This window comes from Terrapene carolina, unplaced genomic scaffold, assembly GCF_002925995.2.
Source record: "Terrapene carolina triunguis isolate 2854851 unplaced genomic scaffold, T_m_triunguis-2.0 Scaffold23, whole genome shotgun sequence".
NCBI lineage: Eukaryota > Metazoa > Chordata > Testudines > Emydidae > Terrapene > Terrapene triunguis.
In genome coordinates this window covers 17030758-17058729 of record NW_020664374.1, presented here as the reverse complement: position 1 = coordinate 17058729, position 27972 = coordinate 17030758, and the positions used below count along the sequence as shown (strand labels likewise).

The 27972-nt window shown below is 38.5% G+C and overlaps 1 protein-coding gene across 1 annotated transcript; it reads right to left on the bottom strand.

The window, feature by feature from the left end:
- Positions 1-4: 4 nt before the first annotated feature.
- On the bottom strand, positions 5-27661 carry LOC113406156 (synapse-associated protein 1-like). The gene is made up of 9 exons (XM_026649142.1): positions 27336-27661; positions 21966-22084; positions 16288-16354; positions 13891-13964; positions 13419-13558; positions 7811-7956; positions 3676-3734; positions 2573-2720; positions 5-814 (listed from the first exon to the last, which is right to left on the bottom strand). Exons 1-9 carry the CDS (start codon positions 27538-27540, stop codon positions 687-689), a joined length of 1086 nt encoding a protein of 361 aa, XP_026504927.1. The 5' UTR covers positions 27541-27661; the 3' UTR covers positions 5-686.
- Between the last annotated feature and the right edge of the window lie 311 nt (positions 27662-27972).

Sequence of the window (27972 nt, the reverse complement as noted above, 5' to 3'; positions counted from 1 at the left end):
AGTTAACATTTAAATGGTTAAATAAGAAGATAGGTGACTTGTACCCCATCAGTATAAATCGGTGCTTCTTTTAGCGTCTGGATTAGTACATGTTTTTAAAAAACAAACTGGTATCAGGAAGTTATTCTCATAAGATTTCCTGTAAATTCTTTGGCGCCATATGCTCTTAGGAAGTAAAGTATAAAGGAAAGTGAATGGTTACAAGTAACTTAATAAATGGTACACAGATAAATATCATACAGAGATTAAAAAGCAAACATAGTGAAGTGCAGTACTTGCATGAATAAAGTTAGTCACAACATCCCATTTTTACCTCACCATAGAAGACTGTAGACTAAAACTTCAGATTTTCTTAGATTTACAAATATTCTAGTACATCCTAGTGGCACTTCTTGGCCCACTAAAGAAAAGTACAAACTAAACATATTAATATACCAGTAATTTCACATGACAATGTTATCACTTTTGATTATTACATATCACCTGCAATCATATTTTAAGAAGAGTGATCACGTTCATAAACTGTTCATACAAAGAACAGCAAGGCCGGCTGTATCCCTATATGGAATTTTAATGATTTTAAGTTCGTGTCTCTCTTGAAGATATTTTGGAAGCAAGTATGAAAGCAGATATTCATGTCAGTTTTCAGAAATTGTTTATGGGTTGCAGTGATTTCAGGAAAATGGTTAATTTTCTTCCTGCAGCATTTCCTCTATTTCTTTGTCCCAGTTATCATCACGTTTTTCTGATTCTGTCACCACTTCATACTCTTGAAGCTCTTGCTGTAATTCCTTCTCCCAATCAGCAGTCTCTTCTACAAGGAAGATAAATGATATATAATACCTAGTTTGGCAGTACAGAATGTTGTTCATGTATAACTAGATTAATTTTCATTGAGGCTACCTGTCTTGCATTCCAGAGTTCTGGAAGCTCATGAATTTCATCTTTGGAACAACTGTGGATGAAAAACTAATATACAGAGGGATACCCCAGAATATGTTATTATAAAGTATTGATGTAATAATGGACAAATATTTACTATATTTGATGTTTTCTCCACCTCAGTGTAACCCAAAATGTCTACCCGTAACCAAAGAAACTGATTTTTCAAACTGTCTATAAATAGTGTAAATTCAATCAAGTCTTCCTCTCTGCTGTCAACCCCTCCCCACCTTTTCTTACAGAAAAAGAAAGAAAAAGAGCTATGCTATATGAAAAATGCAACACACCTTATAGTTAATGATTATCCATTATCAAATGTTACCAGCTTGTGGAATTCATTGGTTTCAAAGATCAAAATCCAATACTATGGGTAACTGAAGGAGGGATGGACAATTTTATTTCCATTAAGATATATAGCTAGGCAAGCTAATATAACAAGGGATAAAAATAATGAACTTTCATACTTCAGGGCAAAAGAGGAGTCAGAAGCCATTCCTGTGTTGCCACCCTTCCCTCAAATTGACAAGGTCAGTTATGAGAAGAAGCCTGGGGTAGAGGCTTGCATTTGAAGTATTAGGTATTGGCCAATGCTGGAGTCTGGATATCATAGGAAGTAATTCCATAGTCTCATCCAGTATTGTGAGTTAGCATTTCTACTAAATACACTATATATTGACAGCTTTATTAAAACCACTCAGCAAGAATTTCAGTCAATTCAGGAAAATGCATATGAGTGTAATTTTAAGGTTAAACCTACAAACTATTAAATTTGGGGTTGCAACATCTTGCAAATAACTGATTTCAGACTAATATTCACAGCATCTGAACACTTGGACTACAATTCTACTCTAAAAAGTGATTATGTAAAAAATGGCAGATTACTTTATTGTGGTATATTCAACGTCACATCTACTAAGACTAAACTTATTTTTCTGCTTTTTACTTCTAACTCGACAGAGCCATGCTAAGACAACTGAATTCTTTTTCTTCTTGTTCATCATATTCAAAATTATTTAGTAATTCTGATTAGTTAAATTTATGTAACTCCATTTAAGGCACCGGTATCACTGAAACCATAATCTGGATTGTAAAATCTTTACTATTGATGATGATGCACAATAAGGAAAATGCAGCTTGACTTTCAGATCCCACAGAGTTTTCAAGGATTGCAGTTACACAAAAAATCTTTTACTTACAATCAAGTATGTGAGATGGGAATTAAGAAAAAATGAGAATCCCGTCATTTTCAGTCATTTTATCATAGCAGAATTTCTTGTAAAGTTGTTCGTTTCTTCAGAACATTTTTGTTTTGTAACTAGTATTCCATGCAAGAGACTGCTTGAATGTCTTAATAGTGATTAGTCCTTTCTGCAGTGAGGCATTCCAGAAATAAATAGTCAAGCAAAACATGGGCTTTTCTACCATTTACTATGGTGCCATGATGATTTTTTGACTTGCCTGTCAAAAAGTTACTTGCTTAGTAAGAGTAGAATATTCCAAATCTAGCAAATCCTTACTGCCATCGTTTGAAATTCAGTAAACATCTACAGTTTTTTTTAAATTGCCTAGAATGAATGTAGTCAAATGTATAAAAAGCTATTTACTTTATTAGCTTTAATTTTTGTTTTACCTTCTACTATGGAGGTCTCCTTTTCCTTTTTGTCAAGCACCAATTGTTCCATTTCCTTCCTTAGGTCTTCCTGATTCAGGTTACATGCATCAAAAGCATCACTAACAAATTCTGATACACCTGGACTAGTGGAAATCTCTTCCTCGTCCTTGAATAAAATAAATTTTGATCATTCGAAGAGGAAAACACACTTGAAAATCATTACTCCATGTGAACTTCTCTTCTATAGCTTAATATAGTCAAATACAAATAAAAAAAAATCTATTTTGTCAATTACCATATCTTTCTGAACAGAAAAAAAACCGTTTGATATACATTTTGAAGAAGCGACTAATTTCCATGTTATATTTTTAAAATTTTCTAAGAATTGTAATTCAGTTTAGTAATCTCCAAAGACAGTGAAAAGATTAAAGTAATTTAGTAGTAATAAAAATGTTTATATTAATTGTGGAGGCAGTTAAAAAAATCAAAGACTGTCCATAAGAGGATGAGAGTTACAGTAGGATTGATCTCTGGAAACCTCTCCCCTGGGTTTTAGTTAACAGAATAGAATTCATTGGTCTCATTTCTCTAATGTTCTGTACTGCAATAAAGAAAAAGCTGTTGCTGGACTGCAGAATTAGATGTTAAACACTGAACTTTTTGGATATTTGTAAAGTAAGTTCTACAGTATTAAGATACATGACAATATTGGCAAAACCACCAATCTATATTTAAAATAAGTGTTACTAATGGTGTATTAAATGTTATTACTGCTTAGTAAATTTATGGCTCTAGCTCTGTCTGAAAGAATTCCCTGGCAACAATATTGCAATCCAAGATTAAGAATAATGTCTTTAGCTCTCCAAGTTATGACTTCTGCAGTGGCAAGCAAAATTGTTTTCAGTGTCATAATAAAATGGTGTCATAATGACAATGCCTATACTGTTAAGTCTTAGCATAAGTCTCCAGAAGTATCAATATTGTACAGATAAATATTTTATTCTGAAGCAAACCTGCTATCTCTAAATATAACAAAAAACCTCAAACTCAGTTTGTGTGATGATGCATTAAATGTAAATTTCATATACTGAACTTCAGATGTAGTATACAACCATTGTTACCTCTTGAGATTTTAGCTGAGATTTGATTGCAACAGGTGGTGTTTTGGGCCTTACTGTTTCTAGGAAGAGAAAAAAACGGAAATTTGATATATTTTATTATTCTTAAATATCCCCAGAACTAATTTAAACTATATAAGTATTAACTATGCAAGAACATTTTCTATTTCAGGGGATACATTATATTTAAAGGTTAAGTTCAGTTATGGGTGAAATAGTTACAAAATAAGAATGAATTAACTAGAGAATGTTTTTTTCTACATTGATTCTATTTTTACAATGAAATTTAAGATAAAATTCTGTAAGCAGTTATACCCTTATTATTTCAGACTAAGGAAACTTTGGCTAAATCAAACTGAACCGCCCCCCACCAATAAATAAGTCAACTAAATAGATCAGTATCTGGGTGAGGCTTCCAGGCTTGTGATCTTCCTCACAAAGTCAATTTGAAGGTAAGATCCAAATACTCCCTTTCTGAGAGGATCTTAGCAGTCTGGAATCTAGGCTACGCCAGAACTCCAGGTCAACCTTGGGATTGGGAGGGGAAGAATGTTTTGGATCATAGCCCTTAGTATTTTGCAGTTATTGTCTAACACACCACCACCACAGAGGGAGACGCTTGCAGCCCATGAAATGACCTAGTTTCTAAGGGTATGTCCAGACTACCCGCCGCATCGGTGGGTAGCGATCGAGCTATCGGGGATCGATATATCGCGTCTCGTCTAGACGCGATATATCGATCCCCGAACGCACTCCCGTCAACTCCGGAACTCCACCAGGGCGAGCGGCGGTAGCGGAGTAGACGGGGGAGCCGCGGCTGTTGATCCCGCGCCGTGAGGATGGGAGGTAAGTCGAAATAAGATACGTCGACTTCAGCTATGCTATTCCTGTAGCTGAAGTTGCGTATCTTATATCGACCCCCCTCCCCAGTGTAGACCAGGCCTAAGGTAGGGGGCCCTCATGCCCAGAGGGCAAAGATACCCAACCGTTGTGCTACACAGGGCTCTATTAATTCAGGTAAACAGCTTCTTTGTTATGGGCAAAATTTAATCTGAGAAAATCCTGGGTTCTGTACAAATAAAATATTAAGTAGTTTTGAGCCATAGCAGGTCCTAAGGAGAGAGAGGATAGATGGGGACAAAATGAGAGGCGATGGAGTGATCTCTATAATAATGAGAGTTGACTTTGTGGAGAAACTTTTACCTGTGAAATATCAGGAAGGGCTATTTACAAGAAAGTGCTACTAGTTCTTCCAGCCTCCTAGTGTGGAAATAGCCTCAGAAAAGGTCAACTTAATTGAAAATCAAAATGGGAAAAGTGGACTCTGTGAAAACTCAAATTTATATTCCAACAAGGTGTGGTCTAGCAGTAATATTCTTAGCCACACTGAGAAACCTGGTGACTAGGATTGGGATCCAACCAGAAAACCCTCTATGGAATACCTAATGTTCTCCAGAGTGATGCCTGACCACTGAAAGGCCATTGAGCAGCCTCTTTATTTAACCTTAGCTAGAAGAACTCCAGCACATGGGAGACAGAGCAGAAGATGGATCTCTCCACTTTGCTGATAGGTAATGGGGTATTCCCCACTCCCCCTCGCACTTGTGGTGGTGTTTTGTTTGCAGAAGTCTTTTTAGATTTCAGCAAGTTGCAAAGTGCCCTGTCTCCTATAGCCTTGCGAATTAAGGATTCTCTTTCAAATGCAAGTGTAAAAGCCTAGATCTAGAAAGTGGGCAGAACTCCTGCAACAAAGTAATGAGAAGTTGCAGGGCAAATTTAGGAATGAGGGTTCCTTACAGAACATAATTTTACACTGATACAGAAGATCAAGATTTTAAATCAGCAATTACTATTTCTATTGCACACTTTGAGCCTCCAGTCAAGCGTGTTAAGCATGTACAAACAAAGATGACGACACAGACACTCCACCAAAGAGCTTATGATCTAAGACACTGTGTAAATTTGTTAAATGTCAGAATTATTTCTTTCATTTCAATTTCCAATTAATTAGCCATAATATTAGCAGTGATCCTCATTTGCTGAAGCTAGCTTTATGAAGCAGCAGGATATAGAAACAAAAATTAAATTAGACTTTTAGTAGTAATAAGAAAAGTGGAATCCAATAACCAGAGCACTCTGTGTATGAGCAATACTATGAAAGAGACTATCTGCAAAGTTTACATTTTGCTGAACCGGGGAAACTTTTTAAAAATCCAAACTTTATGCTATGTACAAGTTTAAAAAGTCAGTAGTAGGATTATAGCAGCATCTACAGTGGTAGGCAATATAAAAACAGACAAAACAGAAGACTGTCTCTGCTTCCATAGAGTTCATAATATAATTTAAAACAAAATGTAATAGGTGAATGTAAAGAACAATCAGAAGGAAAAGGAAACAGAGGACAAGGGAAACAGCACTAAGAATGCACATTTATAGAGGCCAGCAAGGTTTATAGCTAGATGTTTGAGCCTTCTTAAAAATAAAATAACCTGAAAAAAAAAAATCAACAAAATATATATGGAAGTGTCTACCAGACTATCTTCCCAGCAGTTGGCAATTTCTCACAGGCATGATGGTAGGAGGAAGACTTGAAGAGGGATATAAAGGAATACTGTAGATTCACAGAGTAGTTCAAGGGCATATGCCATACATAAAAGGTGGTGTGGAAGAACTCTCAAAGGTTTTTGTGAGAGAAACAGATAAACAGATAATTGAGATTAGTCTTCTTGGTGAAATGGAGAAGTGATGTGATACGATGTAAGAGCAGGTAAGCAGGGGGATGCTTACACATAAAGGGTATTAAAAGATAAAGACAAGAATCACTTGATGTGGCGGTGATGGAGTTAGTGGAGGGACATGTTCAAAGAGATCAACCAGGAAGATGATCTTAGTAACTGCATTTGAATGGACCTAAAGGGAGTCAAGATGGGAGATGAAGAGGCCCTAAGGTCTGGTCATGGCCTGGATGTATAGGGTTAGATGGAGGGGAGAGTCAGTAATACTACCCAGTTTACAAGCATTATTAACTGGGTAAATCATGATGATGTCAGTAATGGAGAAACAAGGAAGTAGGGAGGAATGTGGTACACAATTTTGGCCATGCTAAATTTAAGTTGCTGACAAGACATCCAGTGTCATGCAGAGATACAGAACTGGATGGAGTAAGACAGGTCTGTATTGGAGAGGTAGATTTATGAGTCATTGGCAAAGAGAAGATAGTTGAAACCATTTGAGAAGATGAGATCACTCTGAGAGTGAGTGTAGATGGACAAGAGGAGGAAGTCAAGGACAGATCTCTGAGGACCACCATGAAAAGTGCACACTGAAGAAGTGGTCACACATCTGAGAGAACAGAGCTGTGAAAGCTAAAGAGGATGAAGTTTCAAGGAGGAAATCATCATAAATGATTTTAAAAAGCAGGTTAAGGAGCATGAGTATGGTGTACGGATCCTGAGAACTGGCCAAGAGGGGATCAGGGACTTTGGTGAGAGCAGATTCAGCAAAGTGAAAAGAGTGGAAAACAGATTAGAGGGGATTCAAGGTTGGAGATGGAGGCGTTGAACTTCAGGCAATGGTTGTAGCTAGTGTACTCAGCGAATTTAGAGGTGAATGGGAGATGATAAGACTAGTTGGAGAGGAAGGTGGGGTCAAGGGTATCTTTTTTAAAGGATGCTTATCATATATAGAAAAATCAGCACCTATATTAAAAGTTTAGCTATGCAACATTCAAAACAGATTTTTTTCCTCAAAAACAAATTTAACAGAAGAACTAGGTGGAATGTGTAGTAATACCTTAAACTAACTTTTTTTTTTTAAACTGAGTACATCTTAATGCTGTATCTATACCTGAATCAACTTCTGCACTCTTTTGATGAAAACAGCCTCTCTTTAATGATACATAGAAAAGAGGGCAATATTTACAGTGAATCAGTAGATCAGATAAACTTAGAGGGTTTGGGGTTTTTTAAGAAGGACCTGTTTTTGAAACAACACTTTTTCAAGAAGCCTCCTATATATGGTACAAGTGAGTTGCAAACTAAAAAACATATAGGTCATCTGATGCATATAAATACTAAGAAGTGTGACAGAGTGGATTGTTCATAGTGAGCAGCTTATTCAAAACAAATACTTTCTGTACCTGTCAGCTGTATATCCTCTTTCCTGCCATTGTTCTCCTCCTTTCCTACCACTTGCTGTTGAGCCGCCAGTGCAGTGAGCTGTGCAGACTGTTTAATTAGGGAAACCCGGTAGAAATAATTTCTCCAAAAGACCTCCTCCTTTACACTAAAGAAAAACATAAATATAGGTTTTTATGACTACATAGCTTTAACAACTACATTTGATTTGTGGAAAGTTTACAGTTAGCCGCAAGCAAGGTAGAAAAAACAGAGGCACAAAGTTAAAGCTACTGTAGTCAAAGCTACAGTCATAGCTTACAGGAGTGAGAGCAGAGTTTTGTTTCCACCTTCTCAAGTGTGAAGTGTAACTTCAGCTTTGAATTCCCTGACACATGGATACACTGTTTAAAAAACCAACCACTACAATGGTCTCCCACTTCTTAAGTTACTGTTACGTATTTACCACTTAACTCCAGTTTAACAGTGTATTTTCTTAGGGAAAAAAAGATTAGCATAATAAACAAGCTGATGTACATTATTATCTTCGAAAGACCATACTACCAACTCCTACTTTTCAGCCAGGCAAAACAAAACCACATGAATCCCACCTCTAGTCTTGGCTTAGCTCCCCTCTCCAAAGTCTCATCCCCTTTGATAAGCTACAACCACTTTGTCTGGGCTTGGCTACTAGTGGGACCAGAGCTCTACTAGCTTTGTGGAGAGCAGCAGATCTAGGATAAAAGGAGGACTATTTGCTCCCTCTGTACAGCACTGCTGCCTCATGGGGTTGCACCAACAGACGTGGTATCTTACATTTTTTTCTTGCTTGTTGAATTTATATTACAAAGTTTAAAACTGTTTTCAAGGTATGCTTTAGTTGCAACTAAAGTAGCTGCAACATGCAATATTTTCTGTGCCCTGTGTGCATCAGCTGTGTAAAGCAGTCCTTAACTAAAGGTCCAATCCTACACACATCACTAAAGTCAATGGAATGTCTCATAAAAAAGCACTTACAAGATTGTGCTCCTATGATACTAAATGTCATAGAGTGAGTTGGACGTAACCAATGTTCCCTCTAATTTTTTCTATCCATGAGCGGAATGAATTTTGTTATGTGCACCAATATCAAGGTAATATGCGCATGTGCGCTACCAATAGAAACAAAAAACCTAGATATAAATCACGCTCACATATTATATAATATAGTTTAAACCAACTGTTTTTTTTATTAATGGTAAGGCAGCAATTTAAACAAGGGCCAAAGTCTGGGCTCCTCACTTGAGCAGAAAGCCCATGGGAGTTTTGCTTAACTAACGATGGCAGAATTTGGCCCTAGAAAAGGTGAATACTTTCAAAAAATCTATAATCAGCAGCATATTTAAACCCTGGATTGTCACCTTCAAGTTCAACAAATATAAAAATTCAGTCTACCCGTGGTCTGGCAACATCAAATGTTCAATCTGTCAGTTTGAAAACAAAATATCTGAAGTATAATTGTACAGTGAAGTATTTGTACACAGTATTCTATTAACGTGAAATCTGCAAACAAAATCCAAATCTTTATGTACAAGCTTCATAGCTGAGACATGCTAGAAAAGCCTGCAATCTGAAAATTAGAATCCCTATTAGTCTTCTTTAAAGTGAGTTACACACAGAGAGCATATATACCTCTACCCCGATATAACACGACCCGATATAACATGAATTCGGATATAACACGGTAAAGCAGTGCTCCGGGGGGGGAGGGGGGCGGGGCTGAGCACTCCGGCGGATCAAAGCAAGTTCAATATAACGCGGTTTCACCTATAACGCAGTAAGATTTTTTGGCTCCCAAGGACAGCGTTATATCGGGGTAGAGGTGTATTTGAAAGGAAATTACTCCAGTACTAACAGCAGTTCATACACTGTTAAAGTATTCTCATATTAAAAAATACATAGTACATTTATATTCAAAAGGAGAAAATTACCTGATTCTAACACAGTGGACTGCGAAACTAGATGGAGCTTACAGAAATGCAGTATTGATTGTTACATTATCTCAGTGGGTTGCTATTTCTACATATTGAACTGATTGTCAACATTTGCCAATTTATTCAGCACTGGCCGGGCAAGGAGATTAGGACTGGGAACCATCACAGTGTAGGAGAACAGGGAGATGGAGGACAGATCTGATGAGGAGCTAGGGTGCCCTGGACAAGCAGCTAAGGGATGTGTGTGTTGGGGGAGTAAGGGGGAGGGAGGGGGCTGAAATAGGATCAGGAGCCTGGGAGCTGGGTGAGAGCTGGGCTGGGCAATAAGACTGGAAACATGGGTGGAGAGACTGGGACTCAGATGCAGAGTATCCAGTGGGAGACTTGCTGGGCAAGACAACCAGGACTGGGATGAAAAGCCTGAGGAGGAGCCTGGAACAAGGAGCTGGGGGTGGAGAAGAGACAGGACTGGAACAAGTTGGAGGGGATGGGACAGAAGGGGTTGAGCTTAGGTGAAACAGACCAAAGTGTCTGTAACCCCTAGAGAACATTCCCTCCTTCATTCCTCCGGGAATGAAATCCAAGATTCTAGAGTCTTGCTGTTCTTCTGCACTTAGCAAATATCTGTGAAACCCACTGGCAAAGTGTCTCATCCCCAGGTAGTGCTGGTCCACGTAGAGGCGGACAACCTACTACTGCTTTTGCTAACTCAAGTAGAAGAGGTCTGTGTGGTAGATCTAAAGGTTCCAACCTGCAGATGAACCATTGGGATGTCAATATGGTGCCATTTCTATTTTTTCAGTTTGCTTTTATAAATACTAGGAAATTACACACCATCTCTTAACCCCATGTTAAAAGAACATAAAGGTTACTAAATCAAGCCGTCAAAAATTAGGAAATGCCAGAATTAAAGTGCCTGTGAAACCTTAATTTGCCCCCCCTTGTGCATATAAAGTATGATACATTTTTCAATTACATGATCATATACTACTTTCCCTCACAGGAATCCTGCCTCAGTCAGTGGACAGGATGGATGGTGCTGTGTGGATAATCAGATTTGTGTAGTAAAGACGACTGTTGTCTGTAATACCCCTGCCTCATATATACCAGAAGTTGGAAAGTGTGTAGTGAATGAGGCAGGAACTGCAGGAAGCTAAAGGATGTTCTCACACTTAAGGAAGTTGAATGCTGCCTTGAAGAACTGGATTCTATCCCTGCCTCCATCAAAGAGCTGAGCACTCACAGCTGCAACTTAAGTAAATGGGAGCTGTGCTTTGAACATATTCAGTGCTAAGTAATACTAAGTATTCTGAAAAATCAGATCCTAAATGTCTCAAATTGGGAACCTTGAATTAGTGGATACTTTTGATGTTTATCTCTGTGCCTCTGCCCTATTTTACACATGGGGACAAGAGCCACTAACCTCATAGGGGTATTGTGAAAACAAATGAATGAATGTTTGTGAAGCACTCTGATACCATAGTGAAGAGCACCATAGAAAAGTCCATCAGGAAATTAATAATTCTGTCATCAGAGCAGGGTTTGAATAGTGTACAATAAATAAGGCACAAGACCACACCACTGAGGAGGACAATGAGGAGAAAGCAAAATAATGAATAGCTAGCTGCTCATTAATTGAGCATTGCTCAACCTGTGCACTGAATGATGCAGGGATCCCGGGTGGGGGAAAAGAGATAGTCTTTAATTACATGATCACAAACTATTATAATGTATTTGTACAAGGGGGCTCTTCTCTGCGCTGATTAGGCCTCAGTGGGAGTATTGTGTCCAGTTCTGGGTGCCACATTTCAGGAAAGATGTGGACAAATTGGAGAAAGTCCAGAGAAGAGCAACAAAAATGATTAAAGATCTAGAAAACATGACCTATGAGGGAAGATTGAAAAAATTGGGTTTGTTTAGTCAGGAAAAGAGAAGACTGACATGGGACATAATAACAGTTTTCAAGTACATAAAAAGTTGTTACAAGGAGGAGGGAGAAAAATTGTTCTTCTTGACCATGGAGGATAGGACAAGAAGCAATGGGCTTAAATTTCAGCAAGGGAGGTTTAGGTTGGACATTAGGAAAAACTTCCTGTCAGGATGGTTAACCACTGGAATAAATTGCCTAGGGAGGTAGTAGAATTTCCATCATTAGATATTTTTAAGAGCAGGTTAGACAAACACCAGTCAGGGATGGTCTAAATAATACTTAGTCCTGCCAGGAGTGCAGGGGACTGGACTAGAGGACTTCTCAAGGTCCCTTCTAGTCCTATGATTCTATAAATGTAGGTTACACAGGCAACCTTAATTCTGGCACTTCCTAACTTTGGAGTGCTTGACTTTACAACCTTAATAATGTTATTTTAATATACTTTGTGCAAGTGTGTAATTATTAACAATTCAAGCTAAACAAGCACAAGAACAATAACGAAAGTGTCCACAATCTGGAATAACAAATCCTTCTATAAAATGAACTTTCGCTTTTGCTATTTTTATTAAGTCTACAGAACAGTGAAAAGTCATATTCAAAGTAGTAAATTGATTAGAAGTCGTTGTAGAGCCTTAATCTGGTGTAACCAGGAAAAACTGGTGCTTAAGTTGAGAGAAATAAGTATTTCACATTCTGCATGGTTCCAAGCAAACAAAGAGTGTAAAACAAAACTGGTTGTTAAAAAACAAAAACAAACAATAAGACAAAACTAAAGACAACACATGGAATGAGAGAGATAATACCAAGAGCTATTCTGAAACAGCAAGGGAATCTTGACCACCTGTATTTTAAAGGGCCTATGCCAAGCTCTCTCACCTCTGTGGAAATAACTCAAAACTTTAAGGAGAGTCAAGAGGCTAAAGCACCTAATAAAATAGGAAAAGAAGAACGACACAAAAGTGAACTTCTAACTATTTGTTTATGACAATCTATAACTCCATGAGTGTTTTTTATTCTCAAACAATTCAAATTTTATACTCAAGTAATAAATAACAGTCTAAGGCAGGGGTCGGCAACCTTTCAGAAGTGGTGTGCCAAGTCTTCATTTATTCACTCTGATTTAAGGTTTCGCGTGTCAGTATTTTAATGTTTTTAGAAGGTCTCTTTTTATAAGTCTATAATATATAACTAAACTGTTGTTGTATGTAAAGTAAATAAGGTTTTTAAAATGTTTAAGAAGCTTCATTTAAAATTAAATTAAAATGCAGAGCCCCCCAGACCGGTGGCCAGGACCCGGGCAGTGTGAGTGCCACTGAAAATCAGCTCACGTGCCGCCTTTGGCACGCGTGCCATAGGTTGCCTACCCCTGGTCTAAGATGATAAAATCCAGAGATGGAAATTTAAAGTGGAGGAGTCTCTCTCTTCAATTTAAGCACCTACTACATTAAAGAAATGGCTACAATTAAAAATACATTGGGAAAAATAGGAATATTGTATTGTATTGACTAGATATTTTCTTTAAAAAGTTTTAATACCAGTATTCCTTATTTATGGACCAACTGTGTATAGCTTGTATTTATTAAAAACAACATGTGCAGCAGAGGGAAACAAAAGGAAAAGCTGAGGGAGGTGGAGAGGGAAGATGAATAATTTAGGGAAGTTAAGATTATAAATTAAAAGACAAACTAAGAGTGTGACAGTACACAAATATAATCAGAAATTACATACTGTTTAGGGACGAGATCAAATCTCATCCTATTCAGAAGCTCATCTTCCTGTAGCATTACCATAGCGACGGGGTACATCTGGTCGAAGTCAAAGTTAAACTGAACACCTGCTGGCGGGTCACGCAGAAAGTTTCGCCTGTCCTTTGAAGAAAATACTATAGTTATTAACCGACATCAGAGGAATTATATCACGTTTGACCAGACCATCTCACTCCCTACATATTTCTTTAGCGTCACAGCCATGTAACTTGCTGTTAAAGACAAAAGTGTAAATAGGAGGATACATTTTTCCATCTCTATTTTGGCCCAGAAGTTGCTTCAGGCATGTGACTGGTAACCAAACACCATGCTGTATCTAAATTTTGTATGCATATACACAATGTAGTCTAATTTTTTGATAAGTGATGAAATTACTGAAGGTATATGTTTTAATCAAAACAAAAGACAGCTTTAATAACAAACAAGAAACTTACTGCTGATAAGGCCAAGATTTGTTGTTGAATTGTTTCTTCTTCATTGCTATCTACCCAAGGAGGCACTGCTGCTTCTGTCATTAAAGAGGGAAAAATAATTCATGTTTTATTATATTTAAATACAAAAATATTTATATTAAGACAGAGCAACACACAATGCCAGAAAGACAGTTGAGCCCCGGGGGTCCCTGTGTCACTGTCACCCACCTGAAAAATTAAATGGAAACAGGACATCTTTGAAACAAATTGTTTCAGAACTGTGCTCACTTCGGTACATTAGTTTCATTTCTGTTTTTTTTACAACTGATCTCAAGGTATAGCAGATGAGTTATGGAAATGAGTCTTTGTTTATTAGAGCTGGTCAAAAAAATTAAAAAAAAAAATTCAGCAAGAATTATTTGGTCATTTTTCAATCAACATTTTATTACTTCTTCCAAAATGTTCTAGACCAGGACTACTGCAAATAGGTCAAACAATATAGCACTGTGGTGCATAATTGGCTGAACTGTACAACAGTCCTTTTGATAAAGAATGCTTTCTGTCAGTTTCCCATTAGAGATTTATCCTGAAAAAATATATTGTACAACCTATTCTCTGTTGAAAATAATTGATGCACAATTATATGACAATATACATTGTAAAATACATGTTATAAGATTAATTTGACAAAAAGATTTTAGAACAGATTAAAAAAATTATAGTTTAAATAGAAATGGTTATGGTTAACATTCATAAATACAAATTGTGCTGATAAACTTTAACAATAGCCCACATTTCTGGTTTTGGAATAATACATAAATGATTCAGTTTCCAAATACCCAACCTTCACTTTTTTTTTTTTGCACTAGGGAGATACAAAAAAATTAGATTCACCAAAATAAGAGGGTGTATTTTATAATGCTTAATGCTAATTTACAGATTTACTTTAAAATGTTCAGAGAAGTTCAAAGGGTAGTCCAAAAGTACACCTCTACCCAGATATAACGCTGTCCTCGGGAGTCAAAAAATCTTACCACATTATCGGTGAAACCGTGTTATATCGAACTTGCTTTAATCTGCCGTAGTGTGCAGCCCCGCCCTCCCGGAGCGCTGCTTTACCACGTTATATCCGAATTCATGTTATATCGGGCCGTGTTATATCGGGGTAGAGGTGTAAGTGTAAGTTTGGGGAGGATACACTGTACTACTCATACATACAGTAAAGATTAAATTTCTAGGTGTGAAAATAAATGCATACTTAACTATGGAGTCACTCTGTGCATTCATAGTATCTAATAATATATATTAACAATGACAAACAGTATGACAAACTTCAGCATGATCCATTTGAAACCATCAACATATTCAAGGTTAAAAAGAGATCTATGTCAAACTGCAATATACTTTTCTATCCAGAAATATTTGATGACCTAAACAATGTAGGGACAAATTCTGCCTGTCTTACTCACAAAGAGTGAGATCACTGGGTCTGCTTATAATAGGCAGCAGGTTTAAAACAAACATAAGGAAGTAATTCACACAATGCACAATCAACCTGTGGAACTTGCTGCCATGTGACATGGTAAAGGCAAAAAGTATAACTATGTTCAAAAAAGAATTACATAAGTTCATGAAGGACTTAGCCAAGGTGGTCAGGGATGCAACCCCATGCTCTGGGTGTCCCTAAATCTCTGACTGCCAGAAACTGTGACTGGAGAACAAGGGAGGGCTCACTCGATAACAACACTGTTCTTTTTATTCCCTCTGAAGCATCTGGTACTGGCCACTATTAGAAAACAGGATACTGGGCTAGATGGACCATTAGTCTAACCTGATATGGCCATTCTTATCTAATGGTACATAGATGCATGACCCAAGAAGAACCTTAGAGAAAGCAATTTTCCCTGGAACTATAAGTAGAGCACCTCCCACAGAGAAACTAATGACATGCTAGAATGGCACCCACACTTTATGTTATTCATTCCATCTAGTAATATGTTACACTGCTAGTAGAGAACCCAAGTGTCAGGCAATCAGAATGCCTGCCTCCTCACAAAATATAACAACCTGAGGTTCAAAATAAGTCACAAGAGATCAGTCCCACTGATTTTCAATTATTATAGTTAAATATGTTTGCTGAATTTAGTAGAAAATGCTGGATTAGCTGTATAGTTAACTTGTTTTAGCTAAGTTTCAACTAGTGATCCCTTATCTCGTCCCAAAAATGCACTTACTGAAATCCTGATATACAACTATTGTGCATTATACAGAATTTCCATGAGTCACCTTTTTTGCCACAAAGATTAGGTTTAATATCTACTGAGACTGAGGTGAACTATGTAGCTTTCATCAAAATTTAGTGAAACGTGTTAGTTATCTTTAGTAAAAGACCTACATTTAATAATAAATATTCAATACCTGACTTTTTTGTGTGCTTTTCTTGAACAAATTTCTCTTGTTCCTTCTGAAAGTCTCCGATAATTGTCTATAAGAAAAGGTAATTTCAAGTAAAGAATGAAAGGAAATGGAATACATTACAGAGTTGTCTAATAACATTCAGAGAGTAAGTAATTTGAAACACATTTCAACTTAACATGATACTTTAGTTATACTTGAGACCGTACTCTTTTGCAAGTTAGCTAAGCAAGAAGAGGTCATACTAATTGTTCAGCCCCTTACCCTTTAACTGCACCCAAAACTCAGTTTTCTCTTTAAGATCTGAAACTCATGTGTATAGTCCTCCAAAGTGATATGCATACTTTACCAACTTTGAAAAATAAATTTCATGAAGGTGTCAACAGTGTACTGTGCACATGCAATATGTTATTTTCTTATCCGCTTAAGTACACACAATGCACAGATTCCCTGAATATCTGCATATTTAAATAAAGGTACCTGCTTTAAAAAGTATTACCCATTCAAACACACCCGTATCATATTTTAAAAGAAGAGAGGGGAAATTAAATGCAGGGAATAAAAATATCAAACACAGTGTTGCAGTTAAGATTTTACAAGTCACCAAATTCAAAACGTACGGTTCCCAAATCAACCCCTAGAAATTTGGCAGAGAAACTGTGCTTACCTAATACAGAGTCATACTTCCACTCTCTGTGACATTGAATAATTCCTTGATTACTGAAAATTATTAAATGTCCTGCATTAAATCTGGATAATCAAGAATTTACTGTATTATAAATTAATGTTAAAACTGAAAAAAAAAAAATTGAGAAGATCATAGTAGAGCTAGGAGCATGATTCATGCTCTGTGAAAAGAACCTTACTATGAAAGACTTAAGGATTTCAATCTATTTAGTTTAGTCAAGAGACAGTTAAGAGGCAACTTGATTAGAGTCTAAGTACCAACACAGAGAGAAGATATCCAACCCTAGCGGGCTGTTTAAGTCTACCAGACAAAGGCATAAAAAGCTCCAATGGCAAGAAGCTGAAGTCAGAAAATTCTGAACCATTAATAAGATGCAAATTTTAACACTAAGGTTCTTAACTGATGGAACATATTACCAAGGGATGAGGTAAATTTTCCATCACTTGGAGTCTTTAAATCATGCCTTTCTAAAAGATATGTTCTTGGTCATTCACCAATATTTGGGCTTGATGCAGATATCAATGGGAGAAATTCTATGGGCTGTTATACAGATGGATCACAGTGGACCCTTCTGGCCTTAAAATCGATTGGTTTATGAATCTATTAACACCAGTAAATACATAGTACTTCATATGCTCAGTTCTGGATGCTGTGGGAACTATAACTCATTTCCTGGTTTTTCTGTGTAAAATTTCAGCCATAACTGGGAATTAGTGTAATTGATTTAATGTATCCTCACAAGAGAATGGAATATTAGGCCTAAGAAACCAGCTTCTGAAGTCATCTGTGGATAATTTTCTAGAAAAGTTACTACCTTTTACTAGAAAAGTTACTACCAATATACCTTGGGGATATTAATAAAGAGACATCAAGTAATCTTTCTGATATGTTTTTTTTTCCTTTTTTTGCAGCATTTACAATTGCAGATGTGTGCCAGAACTACATTAGTTCAGACTCCAACAGTGCACAGGGGCCACTTTCCTACTCTCATGTGTATTCAACTCCTGAGATCAATGGTATCTGAAGACAGAATTTTCCTTGTGAGGTTTTTATGGCAAGTTTCACTTTACTAGTAGATTTTGGAAGAAGGCATGACCATTTCTAACTCCAAATAAGATAAAAATTTCAGCGCTTTGAATTAAAAAAAACAAGTCATACAATGATCCATACAATCTACAAAGTTCTGATTCTCAACTCCCAGTGGCATTTAAAAGGCAGGTTGGATAGCTGCCTTTCCTCTTCCCAGTCAAATAAGTTCAAGGTTACAGTCAGGTCCCCAGCCAGTGACTCAGCTAAATTCCCCAAAAGGCCTCCATCCCTCAAAACACTCCAGCCTTGGGGCCAGAGTGAATCTCGCTGACTGTTTGAGGAGTGAATCAACCTTTAAATTAAGGAAGCAAATAACTTTAGTTGTTTTTATCTTTAAATGTGAATGCAAAGAAGCATAAGGAGCAGGAAGGATCATCATACATAGATGTATGATTTCATTTTTACTGGCAGAGAAGAGGACAGGGAATTTCATCCTTTAGTCATAACATCTTCAAGCAGGGTAAGAAAGAAATCTAAGCTTTTAAAGGGGAGATATTGTTTTTTCAATGCAACTGTTATCAATAAACCCACCATTAATTACACTGCTTCTTGACTCCATCTCCCCCCAAAATGAAGTAATTCACTATTGTATTTCTCTTCATTTGTATTTTTAGAGTTTTTCCTCTTCCTCCATCATCCCTTTATTTCTGTTAGAATCTGTATTTTTACTGAGAGGGTTACACAAGTTTTTTCTGCATTTCTTACTCTCAGTTATCCAGGCCCTATACCATATCACCCCTCCTTGTGGGACAGAGTTGGATGCTGCTCTATTAGTGAATCCAGTGGAGAAGCAAGGCACCAGGCAACAATGCAAGACATTTCCTGCCCACCCAAAATACTACACAGACCAAAGTATGCACTGCTTCAAATCATTCAGAGCAGTACCTTCCTCCTTTTGCTAGTCTCTCCATTTTCCAATTTGCCTATATCTTTCCCCTTTCTAACATCTTTCTTCTTTTACTGCCCCACTCCCCCACCCCATACATGCTTGAGCCATTCTTATATATCATGCTTTCCAGATGTTACTTCCAAATACAGTACACATTTTTTTCCTTTTTATTTGAAAAAGTTTTATGACTTTAAGTTCATGAACAGTAAAATATGTCCCAGACAGTTCTCATGACGTACCCAAGGCCAAGCTTAATTGTTGCCTTAGCATGGAGTTCTACAGTCACAGTTAATGTAACTTCCTTCCACATAAGGAACTCAAACTATGGTATCTTCACAAAAGAATGAATCAATATGTCCAGCATCATAGCGACAACATATTTTTCAAAGGACAGACAAACTGTCAGACACAATTGAAATAAAAACATTATTTCACAAAATACTTATGGAAGTAGTGTTGGAAGTTGTGTAAGAACACAATCAAGCTTACATATACAGTACTGTAAGAAATGCTAGAAAATGATAGTATTCTCATTTACACTATAACAGTACATTACACAAATGGAAACGACGGACGCACTGAAATAAACAAGAGATATGAATAGAAGCCTGTACTTCTCATGCCCAAAAGACAAGATATAGCAATAGAAAACATTATAAAATTATCATCATAGAGGGTAATACATAAAGAAAAACTCTAGTTAAAAATTTCAGAGCCCTCGCACACACAGACCAGAGATAATTTAAAAGAAAATCCTAAATCATACAAATGTCAGAAAACAGACATAGATATTCTTGCCACCTGGGGTTTATGATCACAGTCAAGGCTTGAAAAAAAGATAACAGATTATGGCGTTTATTTTCCTATGCTGTAATCAGTGTCTATTTTCTTTGTTTCCTTGCATTATTTTCTCCACCCTCTTCTATAGTTCCTGTCCCTTTGTTACTCTGTTGCTACGGAGAGTTCTCCACATACACCCACCTATATGCAACCATTCACAAAACTCAATCTCACTGTTTTTCCCAGGATTTGAAAAGTTTACCAGGTGAATAATATTATAGGTTAGGCTGGTACCATAGCCTATTATTAAGGATGCCCGACACTGTTTTCAGTTGCTTATAATGTGCCAAAATGTAGTTGTTCAGACTGTAGTTTCCATGATGGGTATCTATCCCAGATTCAATTTTTTTTGGAAAATTTCAACCAATATGGTCCAGCCATTTCCAACAATGAAGCTAAGGAAAAATACATTGTTGTGCCCTTGTTAAAAAATTCTGACAACCTTTTCTTTTCATCGGGTGACTGTTGTGTCAGGGATGTACCTTTTGCCATCCACGCGAAGAGCTGCTCAAATGTGGCCAACTTATAAACCTCTAAAAAATCTTAGTTTGCACATGCTCAAAAGAGATTCAGATTATAGCATCTTAATTCCCCAAAGATTCCATCTGCACTGAGCTGGACTTTTCCTGAAATTGCAGCTCTGAGTTGCTAAGGACCATGCCAGGTCCAGGCACCTGAACTGAGAGCAAGAAGTCTGTTTTTTGTGTGCTCTCAATGATACCCCTGCCCACACACACTGGGCCCAGATAGCGTAGAGGGGAAGCAGCCAAATTCAAATGCAGAGAGGACAGGAGCCAGACATGCAGGGAAGGCAAAGGGAATAGATTGGGACAAGTAGTCTGAGGAAGCAGAGGGAAGACAGAAACTGAGACTGGGGGCAGTTGAAAGGAAGGATGAGGGGAGACAGCTCTGATGCAAAGTTGGGATGCAAGTGGAGAACTAGAATTGGCTGGACAAAGACAAGGAGTTGGAACATAGATTGGATGAGAAGTCTAGGGAGGGAGATTGGAACTGGGAGACAACTAGAGGGCGGGTTGGGGAGAAAGATTGGATGATGAGCTGGTAGGGGGTGGGAACTGGTTGGGCTAGGATCCTGGAGACAAGGAGCCAGGAGGATGTGGGGGTGAGGCTAGGATTTGTTGGGCAAGAAGACTGGAATGAAAAGCCTGAGGAGTGGAGACTGGGACTGGCTATGTGAGGAGAGTGGGATAGGGATGAAAAGCCAAGGGTGGAGAAAAGACAGGACTGGGACACAGACAGAAGGGAGGTGATGGGACAGTAGGGGTCAGGGTTGGGGGAATGGGCAGAAGAGTCTGTGCCTCCTGAACCTGGAACAGAACCCAAGATTTGAGTCTCACCATTCCCTCTGGAGTCAGCAAATATCTACAAAACCCACTAGAAAAGTGTCCCATCCCATCTCCCTGTAATGCACAGAGGGCAACACCTACTATTGCTATCAGTTACTCTGTTAGCTCAAATGGAAGAGGTCTATGCGGTGGATCTAGAGGTTCCAACCCTGCTGGTGAACCACGTAAATGGCAATATGATGCCACAGGATGGAATGTGTTTTTCAGTTTGCTTTTTTAAAATAAAAATAAACTAGTTATATTAAAAGAATATTAAGGTTGCAAAGTCCAGCACTCAAGAGTTAAGAAATGTCAGAATTAAGGTTGCTTGTGTGCAGTAAATAAGGCCTAGGGCCACACACTGAACAATGAGGAGAAAACAAAAGATTGAGTACCTGCTTATTAAGTGAGAATCGCCCAATAATGTAACAGTTTTTTGTAATATTTATATAAATTAACCAGTCATGTTTATATTGTAATGCTTTGATTGTTTTAATGTTTTTATTATGTATTAACTATCTTGCAGTTAAGATTGCTATAGTGATTACATTTTTGTGTGAGAGATTTTCATTAATAGTTTTCCTTGAAATGCCCATTCTGTATAAACACTTCAGTCAGATAAAACAAACTTTGTTTAACTATTTATTCAAGAAATATGTGAAATCAGCCCTAAAAATCTGCAATTTTAAAAACCAGTTTTGGGGGTTTGTTTAAGGCAGACCATTTTGCAGGCCCAGACACTCTATACAGATGCTGATGAATAGCATTTGAAGCAAAGCAGATACTGGAGTACATTACAGATCAGTTTCACATAATGAAGAAAAAATACCTTATCAATGATGGTATCAATTTTCCCTTCTTCTACAGACTTCTTTATATTTTGTGCTGTTTCAGCAACCGATTCAGATATCTTTTTTGTAGCAGCAGTCGCAAAATTGAAGAGATAATCTTTCACAAATGAAAAGAGATTAGAGTTGTAAATATTTTGTTATATCAAATTCTTTAGTTATATTTTCTTTTCTCATTGTACATTTTTAGACACCTAATCTGAAAGTCATGTTTATAACAAAAGTTCTAAAACAGAATTGCTTAAACTGGCTTCTTAGTACTCTAGAAGGCCTCTTTGCAGGTGAACTACCGGGTATATATTTCTATCCTTTTTTAAATTCTTGCTCCTTACGGATGGAACTGTATGTTTGGCCAAAATTTTTTTTTTTTTTTTTTAAATAAACTGATAAGCTATTACACATCTGAAGCTCCTTTTCATGTAATGAGACAGTCATCAGGTTCTTTGGGTCTCTAGACACTAGCACAATTTAAATAATATTCAGACAAACTAAGAAGAAGCCACTAGCCTTTAAATGTGTGACAAACAACAACTTAATATCGAGGTACCTTGAAATGACGTGGGATTAGTTTCTTTTTCAGATACTATGCTTATAGTACCATGTAAATATCTAGAGACACAGATTTAGTAGGTGTAAAGTTTTCTATAATCTTACTTGTGATTCAGTATATCTGATGCCAATAAATTGGTACAATTTAACACTATGATAATAGTAGGATTTTATGCAGAAGTAATTATAAATCTAAATTAAGTGGTGAATATCAAAAGAGGAATAATTGAGAATATGATTTAGAATCTAAGGGACATCAGAAGAGAGGAGTGAAACATTTTAATCATTCCAGGAAGGTCAAGCTGAAACTTTAAAAACTGTTGACTTTCAGAAACAACTGGCACTTCAGGTATTGCCACTCTTTCTGCCAAAAAGAATACCTAAGCTTTCTTTCTTTTCTAGAACTTCAGGTCTACAAGACAATCTGAATATCATGACTATTAACTTAATACTTTTTTAAAAAGCTACAACTTTTATCCTCACTATCATATACAAAACAGTGGGCTGTTTTGTTTACCCTGACACAAAAGGTTAAGAAGAACAGGAAGAGTGAGCTGGAATCTGAACCAGATGATATTGACTAACCAAGATGTTTGGCTCCACCACACATAAATTGCTAAAAAGTTTTTAGGAATACTGTGAAACAGATCCTTGCCCTTTTTTGCTGGTGAAAACCACCAAAGACTGATGTCTGCTACTAATGGACATCATCAACTCCTTCTGAGAAATGACATTGCTAACTTTCCTGAAATATTCAATAGTCCATCCAATCTTCAAAAAACCATACTCAATGAAGATGACCTCTCCAAACACTTTCCTATTTCTAACCTCCATTCCTAAGAAAAGCCACAGAGAAAGCAGTGACAACAAAGCTCTAGCACATGTTATCTGTTACCAGGTGCCTTACAATTAGGATTCAAACTGTGTGTGTATAGGAACTAAATGGGACTTTCCTCATGACAATGGATGTAAAAATAAACTCATGTGACAGTTGTTAGTCATGTCATTCATGCATCCCAGGAAGGATGCTTATATACCAGGCTATCAATGCAATATAAGAGCCTAATTAGATAGGACACACACGATTGCTATTTAACATTATGTCATAACTTGTGGAGGGGTTCAGTAATCTATCAAAATGTACTACTGATCCACTTACATAAGTAGACATGCTTGGAGTAGACAGCATAGCATTACAATGACTCCATTTATTCCTCCAACAGAACCCAGAGAGGGCTAATGTGCAAATATATTTTTTCCCCAAAACCTTCACCTGTTGAATGGATCTCTGTTGTTCTGTTTAATATCTACATTAGACAGCTCAGAGAGGTAATGTGACACTAGAGTTCACTAGTAACAATATACTGACAACATGCAGCAGTACATCTCATAAGGACATAAGAATGGCCATACTGGATCAGACCAGTGGTCCATCTAGCCTAGTATCCTGTCTTCCAACAGTGGCAGGTGCCAGATGCTTCACAAGGAGTGAACAGAACGGGGCAATTTATCGAGTGATCCACACCCTGCTATCCAGTCCCAACATCTAGCAGTCTCCTTTGCCACAGACACAACCAACATTAAACAGGTGTCAATGCCCAGTAATAATCAACTAAAATTCATTTTGGCCAAGACAGAAGTAATGCTAGTCAGAATTTATACACCAGAATTAGCTGGCTCACTGTCCTCCCCTTTCCATCAAAGACACCTACCCCTCCAACTGTCAAAGTAGTACAAAGCCTCAGGTTTTTGATAATAGCCGAGAAGGCCACACAGAATCAGTGATGAAAAATGTCTTTTATTGCACTTTCAGATTACTGCACAACCTTGCTCCCAATGATCTGGTCACTCAATTATTATATTAACTAAATCTGGGTCTGAAGATGGCAGCAGTAGAGAGACTACAGCTCTTTTAGAAAATGTAATAATCAATTTCTGCAATAGGACAGGACATCACAAGAACATCAGCCCATATTTGTCCTTCCACTGGCTACCAATTTTCTTCCATTGAAAATTCAAAGACTTAGTCTTGATATTCAAAGCCATTTATGCTTTAGGACTCAGCTACACCAGAACAACCAATCAAGACAGCTACACTACTCTAGCACAATGCAGTTCACAAAGCCCACAGCAAAACATATGAAATCTAGGAACAAATCATTCTTGTTAAATGGGGGATGGCTGTAGAAATGGGTTCTAAAGGAGATCAGACTAATTCCAAATTTTCAGAGGACACTGTAAACCTTGCTCTTTGACAATGCTTCCCCACCACAACCAAATTAATGGGGAATAGAGCCTTCTGTGTTTTATCCAGTCAAAGTGGTAGAGGAAAGCAAACCTCTCAAATTTTATCTGTTAATAGCCTTACTTATTCAGAGGACATGTCAATAAAATAAAATGTCATAGTTTGGTGTACTACACAAAACTTTTCATGCAAACATTTTATTGCACTTTACAAACTACACTATATTATTTTCTATGCACACATCACTTCTCCCACCAACTGAGGTGAATATAACAGGTGTTTAAAGGAACACTATCAATCTAGCCACACCTCTGTTTGATGAAAACAGCTTACTTATTATTTGTAACAAAGTTCACTATAACTGAAAGATGAGAGAGAATACTTTTAAAAAAATATTTTCAGTTTATTTTTACTTCAGAGAGCAGATTATATAGTCAGTCTCTCATAGCAACAGTGGAAATAACCACATTTAAAAAGTAGGGAAATGTGCCACTGGAACTTTGGGGTAAGGTTCGTATCCAAAACTATTTAAAAAAAAAAAAGTTGTGCCATGATTTCAAATTTGGTGGTGTCCCTTGAACAGTGCACAGTGACATCACAGAATTGTTAACACCACCTCGCTCATATACATTCTATTGTCACTGTTTTTATAACTAAATTATTGACATCAGAAACACTGAAAGTTGGAGTTGAGACTATAGAATGACACCTCATTTTCAGCTTCTAACTTTATTTGCATGGCTGTCTCTTGAAAATCCTGGTTAGGGTGAAAGAGATACAGGAGAGGTCCAAATTTGTTAAATGCAGAATACATGACAACTGGGTACATATCATAAACCTATGCCACAATTATATCACATAATGTAATTCATACATGATTTGCAAAGCCTAGGCAAGTGAAAGAGATGATTGGAGTCTCTCAAGAGGTAAATCCTGAGGATTGAAGAGCCTTAGGCCCGGTCTTCACTTGGGCGGGTGGGGATGGGGGAGATGTTTTAAATTAAGTCAGCTAACATGACTTGAAACACCACTTAGCAGCTAGCATAGACAATGTGGCACCTTTAAAATTGTTTGCTGGTGATATTGTAAACCATGCTCCTTCCTTTAAACAATATCAAACAGTGTTTACACTAGATGTTATGGGGTCTTGACTAGGAAAAAATGTTTTTTCACCGGAGTTAACTCAAACAAGCCACTTTAACTCAACCGAAACCCCACTTAATGCCAATGTAGACACAGTTTAACAGCTTTAGCAGATTTTAGCAGGTCAAGTTATGGGTCCCATTTATGCTATAACTTGACCTGCTAAAATCAAGTTAAAGGTATTAAATTGGACCTACTTGGTGTTGAGTGGTTTTCAACAACTACATTACCGGGATTTTTAAAAAGGCACCTTTTCCTATAATCTAACTAGAGCCTAAGGGATAACATGATTTTTAAGAAGCACCTTTTTGCCAGGCCTACACCCAGGTACTGTACTATTTCAGTCAAGGCAGTAGGGTTTTTTTAACTGAATTAGTCATACTGGTAAAACCCTCCTTTACTTAGGGCTTGGCTACACTTACGCGGTAGTTCGGCGGCTGGCAATCGAACTTCCGGGTTCGATTTATCGCGTCTTGTCTGGACGCGATAAATCGAACCCAGAAGTGCTCGCCGTCGACTCCGGTAATCCTGCTCGGCGAGAGCAGTACGTGGAGTCGACGGGGGAGCCTGCCTGCCGCGTCTGGACCGCGGTAAGTTCGAACTAAGGTACGTCGACTCAAAAAGTTTTTTTTGAGGTTGCATACCTTAGTTCGAATTGGGGGGTTAGTGTAGACCAGGCCTCATACTAGTAAAAAGGTGACTTACTGCTATAGCTTACTCTGCTTTCCTTATGGTAATAAGTTAGCCAAGTATAAGAGACCTTTATATCTGTATTACTGCATCAACACTTAGAGGGGGTTATTGCACTTTAACTAAAGTGAGACAATTTTTGTGTGCAGATAAACTCTAAGATACCCCCATCAGCTGACTGTTATTAAGATATTTCTATTACCACAACCCCTGCAGGAAGTTCTCCCACCCCCAGAGTGTTATAATATGGTGTAAAGAGCATCTATATTGTTTTCCCCAAGCACCTTTTTAGAGTTTTAACCTGTCCTGTGAAGCTCTGGGTGAGACTCCGGGAATGTGTCAAGGCAGGAGAGCAAGTCCCACGGTGATGAGCAATCAACTGTGTGCAGGGGTGGGGTGGGGATAGGGGGAGTGAGTGAGTGGGCAGAGGCAGGTGTTCGGGTTGCAGGGCCAGATCGACGTGGGGGAAAGGGATCAGCATCTGTGGGGAGGGTAGCTGTCAGGGCTGGTCAGTATGTGCGTGTGGGGGGGAGGAGAACAGGGATAAGGGGGCTTGTCAGTGTGCGGGGTATGCAGTCGGGGGTGTCAGTGTGGGGGTGGGTGGGATCTGTGGGGGGACGGGAATGGTGCGTGTGTGGGAGTGCCGGGCCGGGAGGGGGGGTAAATGGGGACGAGAGGTCTGTTGGCTGGGGGCTGCCGGGCCGTGCGCGGGCAGGACACTCACTGCCGAGTCCTTTGGCCTGGCTGAGGAGTGGATCCGTATCCACCTGCTCCTGGCTCCGCACGGCCGGGTCCCCGCCCGCCGCCTCCTCCCCCTCGGCGCCCCCGGCTTCGCTCCGCTCCCCGGGGCTGCTGCTCCCCTCGGGCGGCGGCTTCTGCTCCTCGCCCGCCCGCTCCAGCCCGAACCAGCTGCCCAGACCCCGCAGCATCCCGCAGGAAGCGGCCTCGGCCGCTCGCGGTGCCGGACTCCAGCGATTACCAGCCCCCGCAGCCGCTCCCAACGGCTCTAACGGAAGCGCCCACAGAAAGAGAGCGACACAACACTGTATCCGGAAACTGGGGTCTACCCCATCCGTTCCGGGTTACGTCACTTCCGTAGGTCACAGGGCAGAGACGCTCTGTATTTCCTTCTCTCTATTCCTCCCATGGGGAGGGGGAAGGAAGAGGCAGGTGAGGGGCGGAGCGGTTGGCTGGGGGAACGGGGGGGAGGGGGGCTAGCGATAGGGAAGCAAAGGAAAGGGGACAGTCAGTGGGGTACAAGAGAGGGGGGGATTTGAGTGCAGGAGCTTCCTGCTCTCCCGCAAGTTCTCCCACGTGGGGATTGTTCATTGAAGTCAATGGCAAGTGCATGTGCAAAAAGA